General features: G+C 35.4%; 1 protein-coding gene across 1 annotated transcript; it reads left to right on the top strand.

The window, feature by feature from the left end:
• Positions 1-726: 726 nt before the first annotated feature.
• On the top strand, positions 727-16109 carry LOC148956134 (membrane-bound acylglycerophosphatidylinositol O-acyltransferase mboat7-like). Its single transcript, XM_089094089.1, has 3 exons — positions 727-1101; positions 11147-11273; positions 15720-16109. The coding sequence occupies exons 1-3, from the start codon at positions 896-898 to the stop codon at positions 16092-16094; spliced, it is 708 nt and encodes a 235-aa protein (XP_088950215.1). The 5' UTR covers positions 727-895; the 3' UTR covers positions 16095-16109.
• Positions 16110-16231: the final 122 nt, after the last annotated feature.

Below are 16231 nucleotides of genomic sequence, written 5' to 3'. Positions count from 1 at the left end.
CATTAATTTAAATCTATATTAATCCACATTAATTGAAGAGTACAATTTACAAATGTTGTAGATTTTTTTTGTGTGAACTGAATGAAAAAATACTAAAATGACTAGCACAAATTAATAGTTATCTGAATATTTACTAATGAAGTTAGGTTAATATTTTTCCCTACCTCTGAACGCGAAGGAAGGAGGCTGGGAGATAAATTCCTCTCTAAAGCTGGTGCAAATCTCTCATCCCCAGAGTACTTATTTGTGTTTTGTTAAGAGGCTCTTTGAATATTTTCAAGGGGTCTTAATGGATTAAAAGTCTCTTTGTTAAAATCTGCACATAAACGGAGGATGAAGGCGAAGCTCCTCATAATTTAGTCCTGTGGGCTCTTTGTTAAGAAAGTTTTGGCCTTTAACTACAGTGTTGTGTGTTTACACCACCCATTGCTTTGTTATAAGATCATCTTATATTCTTTGTCAAGGTTTGGGGATGTGTATGCAGCTGTTTTTTTCATCTTTCTATGGCTTACCTTTCTTTTCTTTTCTTTCACAAATATTTCCTTTCTGTAGCTTTCCTTTCACAAAAGGTGTATGCAGCTGTTTTTTTTTTTCATCTTTCTATGGCTTATATTTAGTTTCTTTTCTTTCACAAATATTTTCTTTCTATAGCTTTCCTTTCTTTCTATCCTTTCACAAAAGGTGTATGCAGCTGTTTTTTTTATCTTTCTATTTCTTACCTTTCTTTTCTTTCCTTTCACAAATATTTTCTTTCTATAGCTTTCGTTTCTTACTATCCTTTCACAAAATTGCTTTTACATTAAACTGTCATGCTTTAATTTTTCAGGCTCGGAACAGTGGTGATGGAATAAGGCACTGAGCATGGTGGATCTGGTGTCTAGATTTCATAATAAAAATGGGAATAGCTGACGATATAACGTACTTTGCACTTGTCGTGTTTACAATTGTTTTTGGGAAAGTTTTTGAATCATATGGCGGCAATCAAAAGCTCCTTGGTTTCATTATTGGTCTCATTATTAGTCTTCTGGTTCCTGGATCACATGTATATCATGTACTTATTGTTATCCTTTTCAATGCTTTTTTAATCACATTTTTAAGAAGGTAGGTTTATTTTAAAGTCTAGGTTATCTTTCTCCCTTTCTTCTCTTTTCTTCTCTTTTCTCCCTTTCTTCTCTTTTCCCGTTCTTCTCTTTTCTCTTGTTTCTAAATTACTAACGCAATTCTGTAGAATTTTCCTTGTTTTCACAAAATGTACAAATGGCTGTTTACTGGGACAGTGCTAAAAGGTGACCGCATATGAATGTCCCATCAGGCTTAAAAAACATTGTCCCCACATTCAACATCTAACCTAAATTTAGCACCACTTAAATCAACCTTCCAAAACCAACCTGTCACCTTGCTTAAACTCAAACTATCTACTGTCATATCCGACGGCCATTTTTGCCGTCTAACATAACTTGCTCCAAAAAATACGTGTTTTTTTTATAATGCCACCATCTATATTATTTAGCAATAGATGGCATTGAAACAAAAATTTGAAAGGCTGGAAAAGGATGGGTCCATATTCTGTAATAATTGACGACGGATTTTACTTTTCACATGGAGCCACGCTAATAAATTATATTTTGAAATCATGTCTGTTATATCAAGAATTTTCAACCTTCCAAAACCAACCTGTCACCTTGCTTAAACTCAAACTATCTTCTGCCATATCCGACGGCCATTTCTGTCGTCAAAATTGTCTTAGCTCCAAAAAAAATATCAGTAAAAGTGTTTAAGTTTTTGTAAGTATAAATATATTTTTAATCTTAAAAGGCCTCGGGACCGAATCTTGTAAGGATGCTTCATTCCCCCGAAACATACGTGCTATTTTCATTTTATTTTAAATTTGCAAGTAACGTGGTGGCTTTTTTCTTGTTTACTTATTATGGTTGCTATATATTGCATGTAAAATTATGCAGGGTAATTAAATGATTTCTTTTCAGAGGGTAATTAATGAGGGTAATTGAGGTAAATGAGGGTAGAGGGTAATTAAATGATTTCTCATTTTCCATCAAGGAAATCAGATTACTTAAATGTTTCTTGATAAAGGCAGGTCACAATCAGAATCAAATTCATTTGTCTAATTTTTTTTTTTAGTTTTAAAGCGATTGATTCAGGCATTTATGCATGGAAGCTGGGGTCTCATTATTTCGAGATTTCATCATTTTGATGATTGTCTTGTATTTTCTTTAAATTTTCATAATAGAGTGAGCTTTATGACTGTTTTACTAAAATCTAATTAATTCAACCACCAAATAACTTCGCTTATTTATTATTATTTTCATGTCTCCATCGGTGCTTTTTCAGAATTTGTATTGTATCAAGTTAACGACGCTTCTTGACTACTGAGGTTCTTACTTCGGTCCTGCAGTGTGTTACTAAAGCTGTATTCGGTTTCTGGGTTCGATATCATTCCGATATTTTAGTTTTAGCATTGTTTGTCACTTTTTTTGCTTTAATTTTGTTATAATTTTCTTGCTTATTTTTTTATGGACTCCGAAATTCGAATTCGGCCTATTTTGGCTTGTGATAGTAAGTTTTCGACATCAATATCTTATCTCGAACGTGTCAGTTGTTTATTTGACGAAATCAGGGGAATTATTAATTTTGATATAATCTAATCAGATAATAAAAAATATATCAAAGCAATCTAAAATGTAATTAGAGGGAACGTTAGCCAACTTGGGAGGAGAAAAAGCTGATCTCTTTCAAAATTGACCGAACTTGACTCACTGACCAATCAAGTCAGAAGTTCTTTTAAAATTGGTATAAATTTGTGCTAATATCAGAGCACTTTAGGGGAGAGAATGTAGAATATAGTGTATACCAGTGAACACTGTGTACACAGTGTACACAAAATATATATTAAAACAATCTAAATTTTAATTAGAGGGATCTTTAGCCAATTTGGGAGGAGAAACAACTGATCTCCTTCAAAATTGACCGAAATTGACTCACTGACCAATCAAGTCAGAACTTCTTTTAAAATTGGTGTAAATTTGTGCTAATATCAGAGCACTTTAGGGGAGAGAATGTAGAATATAGTGTATACCAGTGAACACTGTGTACACAGTGTACACAAAATATATATTAAAACAATTTAAATTGTAATTAGAGGGATCTTTAGCCAATTTGGGAGGAGAAACAGCTGATCTCCTTCAAAATTGACCGAAATTGACTCACTGACCAATCAAGTCAGAAGTTCTTTTAAAATTTGTGTAAATTTGTGCTAATATCAGAGCACTTTAGGGGAGAGAATGTAGAATATAGTGTATACCAGTGTACACTGTGTACACAGTGTACACAAAATATATATTAAAACAATCTAAATTCTAATTAGAGGGATCTTTAGCCAATTTGAGAGGAGAAACAACTGATCTCCTTCAAAATTGACCGAAATTGACTCACTGACCAATCAAGTGAGAAGTTCTTTTAAAATTGGTTTAAATTTGTGCTAATATCAGAGCACTTTAGGGGAGAGAATGTAGAATATAGTGTATACCAGTGTACACTGTGTACACAGTGTACACAAAATATATGTTAAAACAATCTAAATTGTAATTAGAGGGATCTTTAGCCAATTTGGGAGGAGAAACAGCTGATCTCCTTCAAAATTGACCGAAATTGACTCACTGACCAATCAAGTCAGAAGTTCTTTTAAAATTGGTGTAAATTTGTGCTAATATCAGGTACTTTAGGGGAGAGAATGTAGAATATAGTGTATACCAGTGTACACTGCGTACACAGTGTACACAAAATATATGTTAAAACAATCTAAATTGTAATTAGAGGGATCTTTAGCCAATTTGGGAGGAGAAACAGCTGATCTCCTTCAAAATTGACCGAGATTGACTCACTGACCAATCAAGTCAGAAGTTCTTTTAAAATTGGTGTAAATTTGTGCTAATATCAGGGACTTTAGGGGAGAGAATGTAGAATATAGTGTATACCAGTGTACACAGTGTACACAAAATATATTTTAAAACAATCTAAATTGTAATTAGAGGGATCTTTAGCCAATTTATGAGGAGAAACAGCTGATCTCCTTCAAAATTGACCGAAATTGACTCACTGACCAATCAAGTCAGAAGTTCTTTTAAAATTTGTGTAAATTTGTGCTAATATCAGCGACTCTATGGGAGAGAAGGTAGAATATAGTGTATACCAGTGTACACAGCGTACACAAAATATATATTAAAACAATCTAAAATTTAATTAGAGGGATCTTTAGCCAATTGGGGAGGAGAAACAGCTGATCTCCTTCAAAATTGACCGAAATTGACTCACTGACCAATCAAGTCAGAAGTTCTTTTAAAATTTGTGTAAATTTGTGCTAATATCAGCGCACTTTAGGGGAGAGAATGTAGAATATAGTGTATACCAGTGTACACAGTGTACACAAAATACATATTAAAACAATCTAAAATGTACTTAGAGGGATCTTTAGCCAATTGGGGAGGAGAAACAGCTGATCTCCTTCAAAATTGACCGAAATTGACTCACTGACCAATCAAGTCAGAAGTTCTTTTAAAATTGGTATAAATTTGTGCTAATATCAGGGACTTTAGGGGAGAGAATATAGAATATAGTGTATACCAGTGTACACTGTGTACACAGTGTACACAAAATATATATTAAAACAATCTAAATAGTAATTAGAGGGATCTTTAGCCAATTTGGGAGGAGAAACAACTGACCTCCTTCAAAATTGACCGAAATTGACTCACTGACCAATCAAGTGAGAAGTTATTTTAAAATTGGTTTAAATTTGTGCTAATATCAGAGCACTTTAGGGGAGAGAATGTAGAATATAGTGTATACCACTGTACACTGTGTACACAGTGTACACAAAATATACATTAAAACAATCTAAAACGTAATTAGAGGGATCTTTAGCCAATGTGGGAGGAGAAACAGCTGATCTCTATCAAAATTGACCGAACTTGACTCACTGACGAATCAAGTGAGAAGCTCTTTTAAAATTGATGTAAATTTGTGCTAATATCAGAGCACTTTAAGGGAGAGAATGTAGAATATAGTGTATACCAGTGTACACTGTGTACACAGTGTACAAAAAATATCTATTAAAACAATCTAAAAGGTAATTAGAGGGATCTTTAGCCAATTTGGGAGGAGAAACAGCTGATCTCTTTCAAAATTGACCGAACCTGACTCACTGATGAATCAAGTCAAAAGTTCTTTTAAAATTGATGTAAATTTGTGCTAATATCAGAGCACTTTTGGGGAGAAAATGTAGAATATAGTGTATACCAGTGTACACAAAATATATATTAAAACAATCTAAAAGGTAATTAGAGGGATCTTTAGCCAATTTGGGAGGAGAAAAAGCTGATCTCTTTCAAAATTGACCGAACTTGACTCACTGACCAATCAAGTGTGAAGTTCTTTTAAAATTGGTGTAAATTTGTGCTAATATCAGAGCACTTTAGGGGAGAGAATGTAGAATATAGTGTATACCAGTGAACACTGTGTACACAGTGTACAAAAAATATTTATTGAAACAATCTAAAAGGTAATTAGTGGGATCTTTAGCCAATTTGGGAAGAGAAACAGCTGATCTCTTTCAAAATTGACCCTAACTTGACTCACTGACGAATCAAGTGAGAAGCTCTTTTAAAATTGATGTAAATTTGTGCTAATATCAGAGCACTCTATGGGAGAGAATGTAGAATATAGTGTATACCAGTGTAGACTGTGTACACAGTGTACACAAAATATATATTAAAACAATCTAAAAGGTAATTAGAGGGATCTTTAGCTAATTTGGGAGGAGAAACAGCTGATCTCCTTCAAAATTGACCGAACTTGACTCACTGACCGAATCGAGTGAGAAGCTCTTTTAAAATTGATGTAAATTTGTGCTAATATCAGAGCACTTTAGGGGAGAGAATGTAGAATATAGTGTATACCAGTGTACGCTGTGTACACAGTGTCAGTGTGTACACTGGTATACAGTGTACACAAAATATATATTAAAACAATCTAAAAGGTAATTAGAGGGATCTTTAGCTAATTTGGGAGGAGAAACAGCTGATCTCCTTCAAAATTGACCGAACTTGACTCACTGACGAATCAAGTGAGAAACTCTTTCAAAATTGACGTAAATTTGTGCTAATATCAGAGCTTTTTAGGGGAGAGAATGTAGAATATAGTGTATACCAGTGTACACAGTGTACACAAAATATATATTAAAACAATTTAAAATGTAATTAGAGGGATCTTTAGCCAATTTGGGAGGAGAAACAGCTGATCTCTTTCAAAATTGACCGAACTTGACTCACTGACGAATCAAGTGAGAAGCTCTTTTAAAATTGATGTAAATTTGTGCTAATATCAGAGCACTTTAGGGGAGAGAATGTAGAATGTAATGTATACCAGTGAGTGTACACGTGTGGTACACTGATACAGTGTACACAAAATATATATTAAAACAATCTAAAAGATAATTAGAGGGATCTTTAGCCAATTTGGGAGGAGAAACAGCTGATCTCCTTCAAAATTGACCAAAATTGACTCACTGACCAATCAAGTAAGAAGTTCTTTTAAAATTTGTATAAATTTGTGCTAATATCAGAGCACTTTAGGGGAGAGAATGTAGAATATAGTGTATACCAGTGTACACTGTGTACACAGTGTACACAAAATATATATTAAAACAATCTAAAAGGTAATTAAAGGGATCTTTAGCCAATTTGGGAGGAGAAACAGCTGATCTCTTTCAAAATTGACCGAACTTGACTCACTGACCGAATCGAGTGAAAAGCTCTTTTAAAATTGATGTAAATTTGTGCTAATATCAGAGCACTTTAGGGGAGAGAATGTAGAATATAGTGTATACCAGTGTACACTGTGTACACAGTGTACACAAAATATATATTAAAACAATCTAAAAGGTAATTAGAGGGATCTTTAGCCAATTTGGGAGGAGAAACAGCTGATCTCCTTCAAAATTGACCGAACTTGACTCACTGACGAATCAAGTGAGAAGCTCTTTCAAAATTGATGTAAATTTGTGCTAATATCAGAGCTTTTTAGGGGAGAGAATGTAGAATATAGTGTATACCAGTGTACACAGTGTACACAAAATATATATCAAAACAATCTAAAATGTAATTAGAGGGATCTTTAGCCAATTGGGGAGGAGAAACAGCTGATCTCCTTCAAAATTGACCGAAATTGACTCACTGACGAATCAAGTGAGAAGCTCTTTTAAAATTGATGTAAATTTGTGCTAATATCAGAGCACTTTAGGGGAGAGAATGTAGAATGTAATGTATACCAGTGTACACTGTGTACACAGTGTACACAAAATATATATTAAAACAATCTAAAAGATAATTAGAGGGATCTTTAGCCAATTTGGGAGGAGAAAAAGCTGATCTCCTTCAAAATTGACCAAACTTGACTCACTGACCAATCAAGTCAGAAGTTCTTTTAAAATTGGTGTAAATTTGTGCTAATATCAGAGCACTCTATGGGAGAGAAGGTAGAATATAGTGTATACCAGTGTACACTGTGTACACAGTGTACACAAAATATATATTAAAACAATCTAAAAGGTAATTAGAGGGATCTTTAGCTAATTTGGGAGGAGAACTGGCTGATCTCTTTCAAAATTGACCGAACTTGACTCACTGACGAATCAAGTGAGAAGTTATTTTAAAATTGACGTAAATTTGTGCTAATATCAGAGCACTTTAGGGGAGAGAATGTAGAATATAGTGTATACCAGTGTACACTGTGTACACAGTGTACACAAAATATTTATTAAAACAATATAAAAGGTAATTAGAGGGATCTTTAGCCAATTTGGGAGGAGAAACAGCTGATCTCCTTCAAAATTGACCGAAATTGACTCACTGACCAATCAAGTCAGAAGTTTTTTTAAAATTGGTGTAACTTTGTGCTAATATCAGAGCACTTTAGGGGAGAGAATGTAGAATATAGTGTATACCCCTGTACACTGTGTACACAGTGTACACAAAATATATATTAAAACAATCTAAAAGGTAATTAGAGGGATCTTTAGCTAATTTGGGATGAGAAACAGCTGATCTCCTTCAAAATTGACCGAACTTGACTCACTGACGAATCAAGTGAGAAACTATTTTAAAATTGATGTAAATTTGTGCTAATATCAGAGCACTTTAGGGGAGAGAATGTAGAATATAGTGTATACCACTGTAGACTGTGTACACAGTGTACAAAAAATATATATTTAAACAATATAAAATTTAATTAGAGGGATCTTTAGCAAATTTGGGAGGAGAAACAGCTGATCTCCTTCAAAATTGACCAAACTTGACTCACTGACCAATCAAGTGAGAAGTTCTTTTAAAATTTGTGTAAATTTGTTCTAATATCGGAGCACTTTAGGGGAGAGAATGTAGAATATAGTGTATACCAGTGTACACTGTGTACACAGTGTACGCAAAAAAAGGTAATTTGAGGGATCTTTAGTTAATTTGGGAGGAGAAACAGCTGATCTCTTTCAAAATTGACCGAACTTGACTCACTGATGAATCAAGTGAGAAGCTCTTTTAAAATTGATATAAATTTGTGCTAATATCAGAGCACTTTAGGGGAGAGAATTTAGAATATACTGTATACCAGTGTACACTGTGTACACAGTGTACACAAAATATATATTAAAACAATCTAAAATGTAATTAGAGGGATCTTTAGCCAATTGAGGAGGAGAAAAAGCTGATCTCTTTCAAAATTGACCGAACTTGACTCACTGACCAATCAAGTGAGAAGTTTTTTTAAAATTGGTGTAAATTTGTGCTAATATCAGAGCACTTTAGGGGAGATAATGTAGAATATAGTGCATACCAGTGTTCACATAGTGTATACCAGTTGTATTTTTACCTTTTGTCCTGTCACTCTTTGAGTTACTTTGGTTTTTACCAAAGACAGAGTTGCTGAAAAGTAACACAAACCGTCCATGAAATGGTTTGGAAGAACATTGTACTTTCTTTTTCTACATAAATTGCTTGATCTGAATATCTGTTGCAAACCAAGATTATAATATTGGAAGCTACTGTGATGACAGTGGTCAAATATGGGTCTGAAGCACGGGCACTCAATAAACCGGATGAAGATTTACTAGATGTTTTCCAGAGAAATTGCTTACGGATTGTTCCGGGTACCCGGCTGACTGACCCTATTTCAAACAGTGGGCTGTGCGAAAAGTGTGCTTCAATCTCGCTTTCTACGACTATAATGAGAGAAAGGTTGAGGTAGGGCACGATCTGTGGATGAAGGATGACAGATTGCCGAATGTTGTTCTTTTCGACCAACCGTCTAGGGCTAAACGGAAAACTGGGCATGCGCGGTTGGAGTGGGAGGATGTCATAAAGAAAGTTTTTAAGGGAAATAAGAACTTCCTGGGAGAGTGTAAAAAGGGAGAGTTTGTATAGATTGGGATGGAGTAGGATCGTGTGTATCTGAGTTGGCCTCAGTTGGCTTGATGCTGCGGTGATTTGTTAGTAGTAGTAGTAGTATTTGCTATGTTTTGCATTTCCCTGGAAAAAGATGAATATTAAAACAAAGAAAGAAAAAAAAGTTATTGTAAGAAACTCTTCACTAGCTATATTGATTTTTTTTGTGACTCCCTAGTTATATTTGTCATCACTCTTTAGTGATATTTCTCCTATAATGATTTCTAGTGACGGTTTTACATTTCTTCTGAATTTAATGTCTGTCTGACTTTTACTGGATGTTTTTGTTTTGCTTGTACTTTTGAATAAATTACATTAAAAAAGAAAATTTTTATAACCCAAAAAAGAAAAACATAAATTTTAAAACAAAACCTCTTGAACAGTTGAAAACTAATTTCTTTTTGAATACTTGATAGACAAGACATTACTTTTGTAATTCCACTCTCTCAAAGGATTCTTGTCCAGAGTGGTTTATCCTTTGTTTTTCTGGCCAGTAGCAAGCTAGATTCATAGATATTTTGCATAAATTGATGTCATATTACATAAACAAATCATTGCAATGCGTGACCAGGTAAAACGCCACCATACAGCTGGCAAGATGGGGGATTTTCTCAGGAAATGTCGAATAATTGGGAAAGCTTTGTGAAGAAAAACGTTCTTCCTTTCCCTCCTAAAGGTACATGAGAATAAGAATCTGTAAACCAGAGTTTAGCGAATCGAATTTTTAAATATAAACTAAGTTTTCAGACAAGAAATTCTGTTTACATTTCGACAGCCAACCAGTGGCGTAATTTCGTCAAAATCCTGGGGAGAAGGGCAACGTTGGAGCCAGTTTTCCCAAATCAAGTGAAAATGACAGTAAAAACTAAAAAAAAACATTTGGTACCATAAAGGTACTACTTAGTACTGTAAAGGTACTGTATAGTAATATAAAGGTACTTTATAGTAATATAAAGTTAAATATGCACTGATCTGTTTCTGTTGATGCTTAAATTATGCAGTTTTATCATCTTAATTTTGACAAGATTTTAAAAGAAACTAAATTTCAGCGGGGGGGAGGGCAAACTGGGTCTTGGGGGAAAGTCAAACTGGGTTCTGAAGAGGGACAGTTGCCCCCTGCCCCATATCAAATTACGCCCTGCAGCCAACTACGAAATGAACCAAACCGGATAGGAGATCCGGTTTGGAGATCCTGTTCAAACAAGACAATCTTTATGTGCAAGAATGGATATCTTTATAGGTGGTATGGATGAAAAATTTTGTGGAGCTTGCAAATACACAAGCTGTCAATCTTCGATTGTAAATTAATGTGTATGTGCTCAGTATGGTGGATAAAGAACATAGTAAACTGAATACCTGTAGAACTAAGAGGATTTCTGAAAAAAGGGTAACTTGAATTTTTACTGTTATAGGTGTTCAATATCCTTTGATGGCAGGATTTAATAGCGTTTCACTTTTCCTTTCTAAGAGAATCAGAGCTATTATTCTGTAATGAGTCAAGTGAATCAACTAAGAAACATCTGATGTTGTTGAATCAACTGCTAGGAATTAGGCTACTAAACCCATGGTACGAAAAATTAATTTTCTGAAATTTGATTATTTCAGTTAAAGTTGCATCTTTAGCTGCTTTCTTTTTATAGATCATGTCACATATGGAGTACAACTTTCACATTTATGTATCTAGTTTTCTTCAGATGCTCTACTTACTTTGGACTTGAAAAATCACCATCATTCACAAATGCCATTATGATGATGCTTACTCTGAAGGTAAGGTTACTCGTTGCTCAATCGTTCCAGCATTTAACGGCCCATAAAATAAAATAAGCCTGAAAGCCCTAAAAACCGCCTCGGTTCAAAACTAAAGTACACCGTTCTTTTTCTTCTTCAAAAACGACTATAATCCCTTGGCCTGAATAACAAGGGAAATCACTTTTTTTCGATAGGAGCATCTTTTTTCGTTTTCTCCTTCTCTGCCGGTAGGGGGATACTAGAACGTCATAGAGAGCTGCTTAAGTACTCTTTTGAAAGTAAATTGCTACATCTAGTGCTTTTCGTTAAAAAATAATATAAATGATTCCAAATAGTAAAAAACCTAGAGTTTTTTCCTATTGTGGTAACGGAAGCATTCCGCTAGCGTTGCAACCCTGAAAGGACATAATGTTTACAACAAATTGAGTTTTTTTTTGTTAAAAAACTGAGCTGTTATATATAACCTAATGAATAACGTCATTACCGTAGGTTACAGCCATAAACCACACCAACGTGGTTGCATGAGTGTGTGTGGCTGGGTGGGTATGTGGTTGGGTGGGTGGCTGTGTCTGGTTTGGCGGGTGCGTGTGTGTTGTTGGGTGGGTAGATGTTTTTGTATGTGTGGCTGGGGTGGGCGGCTGTGTATGGTGGGGTGGGTATGTGTGGTTGTATGGATGTGTGGGGTTGTGTGGGTGGGTGTTTCTAGATAGAGTTTGGCAGGTGGATAGGTTAGTTTACGCTAAGTTGGGAGGGTGGGTGTTTGTGGGATGTGGTTGGGCAGGTGAGTAGGTTCGTTGTGGTTCGGTCGGCGGGGTTAGGTAGGATGTGGCTGGGCAGGTGGGTAGGTTAGCTTAGGATTGGGTAGTCTAGGTTGTGGTTCGGTGGTTGGGGTTAGGTAGGATGTGGTTGGGCAGATCGGTAGGTTAGCTTAGGATTGGGTAGTCTAGGTTGTGGTTCAGTGGGTGGTTGGATGGTCGTGTCTGATTGGGTATGTTTTTGGGGTTAAGGGTGGATAGTTCAGGTTGGGCTGGTGGTGAGTGCTTTTTTGTGGTTAGATGGGTAAGTGTTTGTGTTAGGGTCGGTGGGCATTTGTATATATAACAATTTTATAAGCAGAATCTTATAAGACTCTTGGGCGTTACATCTCGCATAAGATGCAAACAATCAAATAAAGAACTTGTTTTCCAGTGTGTACATGGGGTTAAATTAACAACTACACTCAAGGAAAAGTCACCCTTTTGCTACTTAGAAGTATTGCCAACAATATAGAATAACTCCCAACAATATCGCTTCAGCAGTGGCTTATTTACACTTAAACAATGTTATCCTTCAAATATTTTATCTCATAGAGTTGGATGCCAAAAAAATTATAGCCGACAGTGACGCAATCATGGAATATAATCGTCTAAGGAGTAAGTACAGACCAGTTCCATGTCTTTTTGACAATCCTAAGCAGCCAATTGTTGACATTGAGACCACTACTGGCAAACAGGAGCAGACACATGAAGGGCTTCAGAAACAAGTTTAAAAATCCAATAGTATGCAGACAGTAAAAGGAGAATAAGCTTTAAGGAAGTATTGTCTCCAAAATATGCAAAAAAAACAAAACAAGATACTTTACATAATCCTTACAGGTCTGGAATTGGAGGAGGCAGGAAAGGACTAGGTAACCTCGACAGCGCTTTGTGTTATGCCAATTCGACTGTTCAGTGTCTCTTCGGCATGCACGAAGTACTCTTACCCATTTGAAAGGCCCAGTTTCCAAAGAAATTGAACGTCTTGCATTGTCATCTCTTCAAAAGAAGGAATCAACCAATATGCTTAGGAGCTTACTGCCAAGTCAATATTGTTTTTCAGAGCAGAGGCAGCAGTCATTATGTGAATTTGGTAGGTTCTATTTGCAAGAATTGACTATGAGAATACAATCGCACACTAATCAACCAAAGTGCACTTAGCAAGTTACTCTATTTTAAGAATCACAAATTTTGGGTGTGTGAGACCAGTCATTGGATTCAAATAGGGGATGCATTTCCAGATGGAAAGTTTGCTACTTTCCAGTTCTAGGAGTTACTAACCCAGCCGCTTCCGCTTATCAAGAAGAAATTGATAACACGGACATTCATTTGTATAGAGTACTAAATCTACACCAAATGGGTAAAAATGTCTTTATCAACACAATCTGACACTGAAAACTGTATTTATTAAAACTAGGTGCTTTCTTGCAGCCAATTTGAATCGTAGAACAATGAGACACAAAATCACTAGAAAGATCGTAGACATTGATTTGGATTCAATTGGTCTTGAAACCGCTCATGAATCTAATATTATTGATAAAAATTACAACGAATACTCAAAGTCATGAGAAACGTACAAGGTTATTGCTGCTGCAAATTCACGTTCGTTCAACTTTTGATTGCGGTCATTACTTTGTTTAGAGAAGAACACTTGAGGGGTGGTGGTGAATTTGCGAAATCAAAACAGTATGGATGTGGCTGACCTATCAGATATGACTTCTTATTCTTGAGAATAATTCTTAAGAAAAAATTGGAAATTTAATGTATGGTTACTTTAAGGAAGGTAAGGCTAAGGTTGGATTACGAAACAGTTGAGACTTGAATTAGTTGAAAACATATTTAGAATTAAGGTAGAATAGAAAATAGATTCATATTTGTTAGAGTTACAGATAAGATTGCAAAAACCACTTTTACATTAGATAAATAAATAAGTTTGCATAAATAAGAGTTGCAAAAACCACTCCCTTACTGGTTACTTTAGATGCTTGTAAGGGAATCTTATTTATATTATTTCTTGTACAAGAAGTTTAAGAAAAAATGATTCACTACTCTGTTTCCACAGTTCGTAATTATGTATTTTATTTGTTCTCTGTTTTTGTTCATTTTGGGTTAGAAGTCATTTTGTGATTATATAAAGGTCAGTATATGTGATTAATTGTACGAAATTCAATTAAAGGCATCTCTTTTTCCTAGAAGATTGGTGTGAATACCAGGAATGAGTCTTAAATGATATCTTTATCCTTAGGCTCTCAGTGAAGCATCTAGGTGCGTGGCCTTGCCATGGAGAAATGGTGGCAAAGGGACTGCCAATTGATACTTGAGAGTGGCTAATTGGTAATCGGCTTAATGGGTACATTCTGGAATGAGGGACTAGTTTTTCACATTTATTCCCAAGGCTGGAAAGGGGAAGTGCTTGTAATGAACAAATATGTCCATATCACTGCAGGTCACAACCGATGATATGATGGACATGACCACCGCTGAATTTTAGTCACTCCTGTCGCGGAATTACTGGTAGATTGAACCATTCAAGAAGCTTAAATACCTCGGCCAATCACAAAAGAGGTTGGGGATGTAGATATGAAATCCACGGCTGTAAAGTAGCAGACTCGCGAATCTTTTCTCGTCTGTATTGACCACGCGGAAAAGGAAGAGATGAACATTCGGACGAAAAACTGAGTGCAAATTCATTGACTGATCTGCTCCCTGTGCTGCGATGAATCTCGCCCAATATAAGAATTTGACGGTCAGGCTATGAACTCCATTGATCAGATATGCATTAGACACATGCTCAGAGTGAATCCTCGTGACCGAATACCAAAGGAAACAGTAAGAGAAAGATGTGAGCAGAAGGCATAACCTTGAAATCATCATCTGCTGGCTCAGTCTCTTCCAGTTTGGCCATGCCTAGCGTGGACATGACTCATTTTCCTCAAAAGCGCTCCACTGTAACCCACCCCTAGACTAAAAAAAGTCTAGACTAACCTTTAAACATGGCCATATTTAGAGGAGACGGGTTACTCGGTTTGACCCTCCTCCCCGCCTAAAAGTTTGGTTCGACTCGTACATGAGTAACAAAAATACATGTAAACAAATTCTGTACACAAAAAGCTTAATGATTCTAAAAAGCTCTTCTAACACCCCCCCCTAACATTTTTTATCCCCTCCCGGCATTGTTTGTACCCCTGCCCCCAAACATAAATCCTAGATACGTTAGTGTCTCTAGCCCAGTCCTGGGTATTGTTGTTAGGGCTGACAATATAACAAATGTTACCTCCATATTCTCGCCACTACTGCTGACGACCGTTCTTAACATTGTAGCACCTGATAGTGCTGCTACTCAGTTTTTGTCCTGAACCAAGGACAAGTAATTTAGTGTTTGAATTATTGAGATTTTACCGTTTTAGTGGTCTTTGTCCTTTTTACCCCTCATTAAACTCTTGATCACAGTTCAATTCAATTTATTCGAATAAAAACATAACACAAACATCAATAACAATAAAGATCCTAGAAGAGAACTTGTTATGGACCAAAAAAAGAAAAAAATTAAAGTAACACTTAAAAAAAAAAAGATAGAAGAATAAAACATGGGGAATTAAAGCAAATTGGTTTAAAATTGAAAGATTAAATTATATTATCAAGTTGAGATCGCATTTGTGTTCTTTTTCAGATGGTGGGTGTTGCATTTGAAGTTCGTGATACAGATCAAAGACGAAAAGCTATTGTCAAAGCTAGTGAACAAACGACTAAAGAAGAAATGACAAAACTGGAGCTTGAGAGCAAGTATTGGGATGTGAACCCAACGTTTCTTGATATCGCATTTTACGGATTTTGCTATATTGGAATTTTAACAGGTTTTTCTTATGTTTGTCTTCTATGCGTTAATTTGTCTTTGTGTTTGCAAGCTTGTGTTATCTTATGCGAAGATCACTTTTATTTGACAATACATTGTAAACGTTTTTTTTTATTTAAACTGTACACCCATTTCTCGCCTTCAAAAATCTGTGGTAAGTTACTATTTTGGATTTTAAGTTATCTTTTTTAAGCATTCAATCTTATTTCTGTCATTCGATAGACATTCCAACTATTTCATGGAACACATAGCCTGATTAATGTTTTTACCGACAATAGCACTTTTGATTTAGATGCAAGCTAAGAACGAAAAAATATTAAAAAAATTTC

This window comes from Artemia sp. Qi Xiang Cuo, chromosome 1, assembly GCF_049724085.1.
Source record: "Artemia sp. Qi Xiang Cuo chromosome 1, ASM4972408v1, whole genome shotgun sequence".
Lineage (NCBI taxonomy): Eukaryota > Metazoa > Arthropoda > Branchiopoda > Anostraca > Artemiidae > Artemia > Artemia sp. Qi Xiang Cuo.
Note: the sequence above shows the minus strand (reverse complement) of the source record. Positions and strands in the feature narration are given on the sequence as shown.

What these genes read in the sequence shown, in the direction of transcription:
- LOC148956134 (XM_089094089.1), top strand. Translation starts at nt 896, where the DNA reads ATGGGAATAGCTGACGATATAACGTACTTTGCACTTGTCGTGTTTACA. An exon ending in TTAATCACATTTTTAAGAAG is followed by an intron (nt 1,102 to 11,146) that starts GTAGGTTTATTT and finishes TTCTTTTTATAG; the next exon opens with ATCATGTCACATATGGAGTA. An exon ending in TGATGATGCTTACTCTGAAG is followed by an intron (nt 11,274 to 15,719) that starts GTAAGGTTACTC and finishes GTTCTTTTTCAG; the next exon opens with ATGGTGGGTGTTGCATTTGA.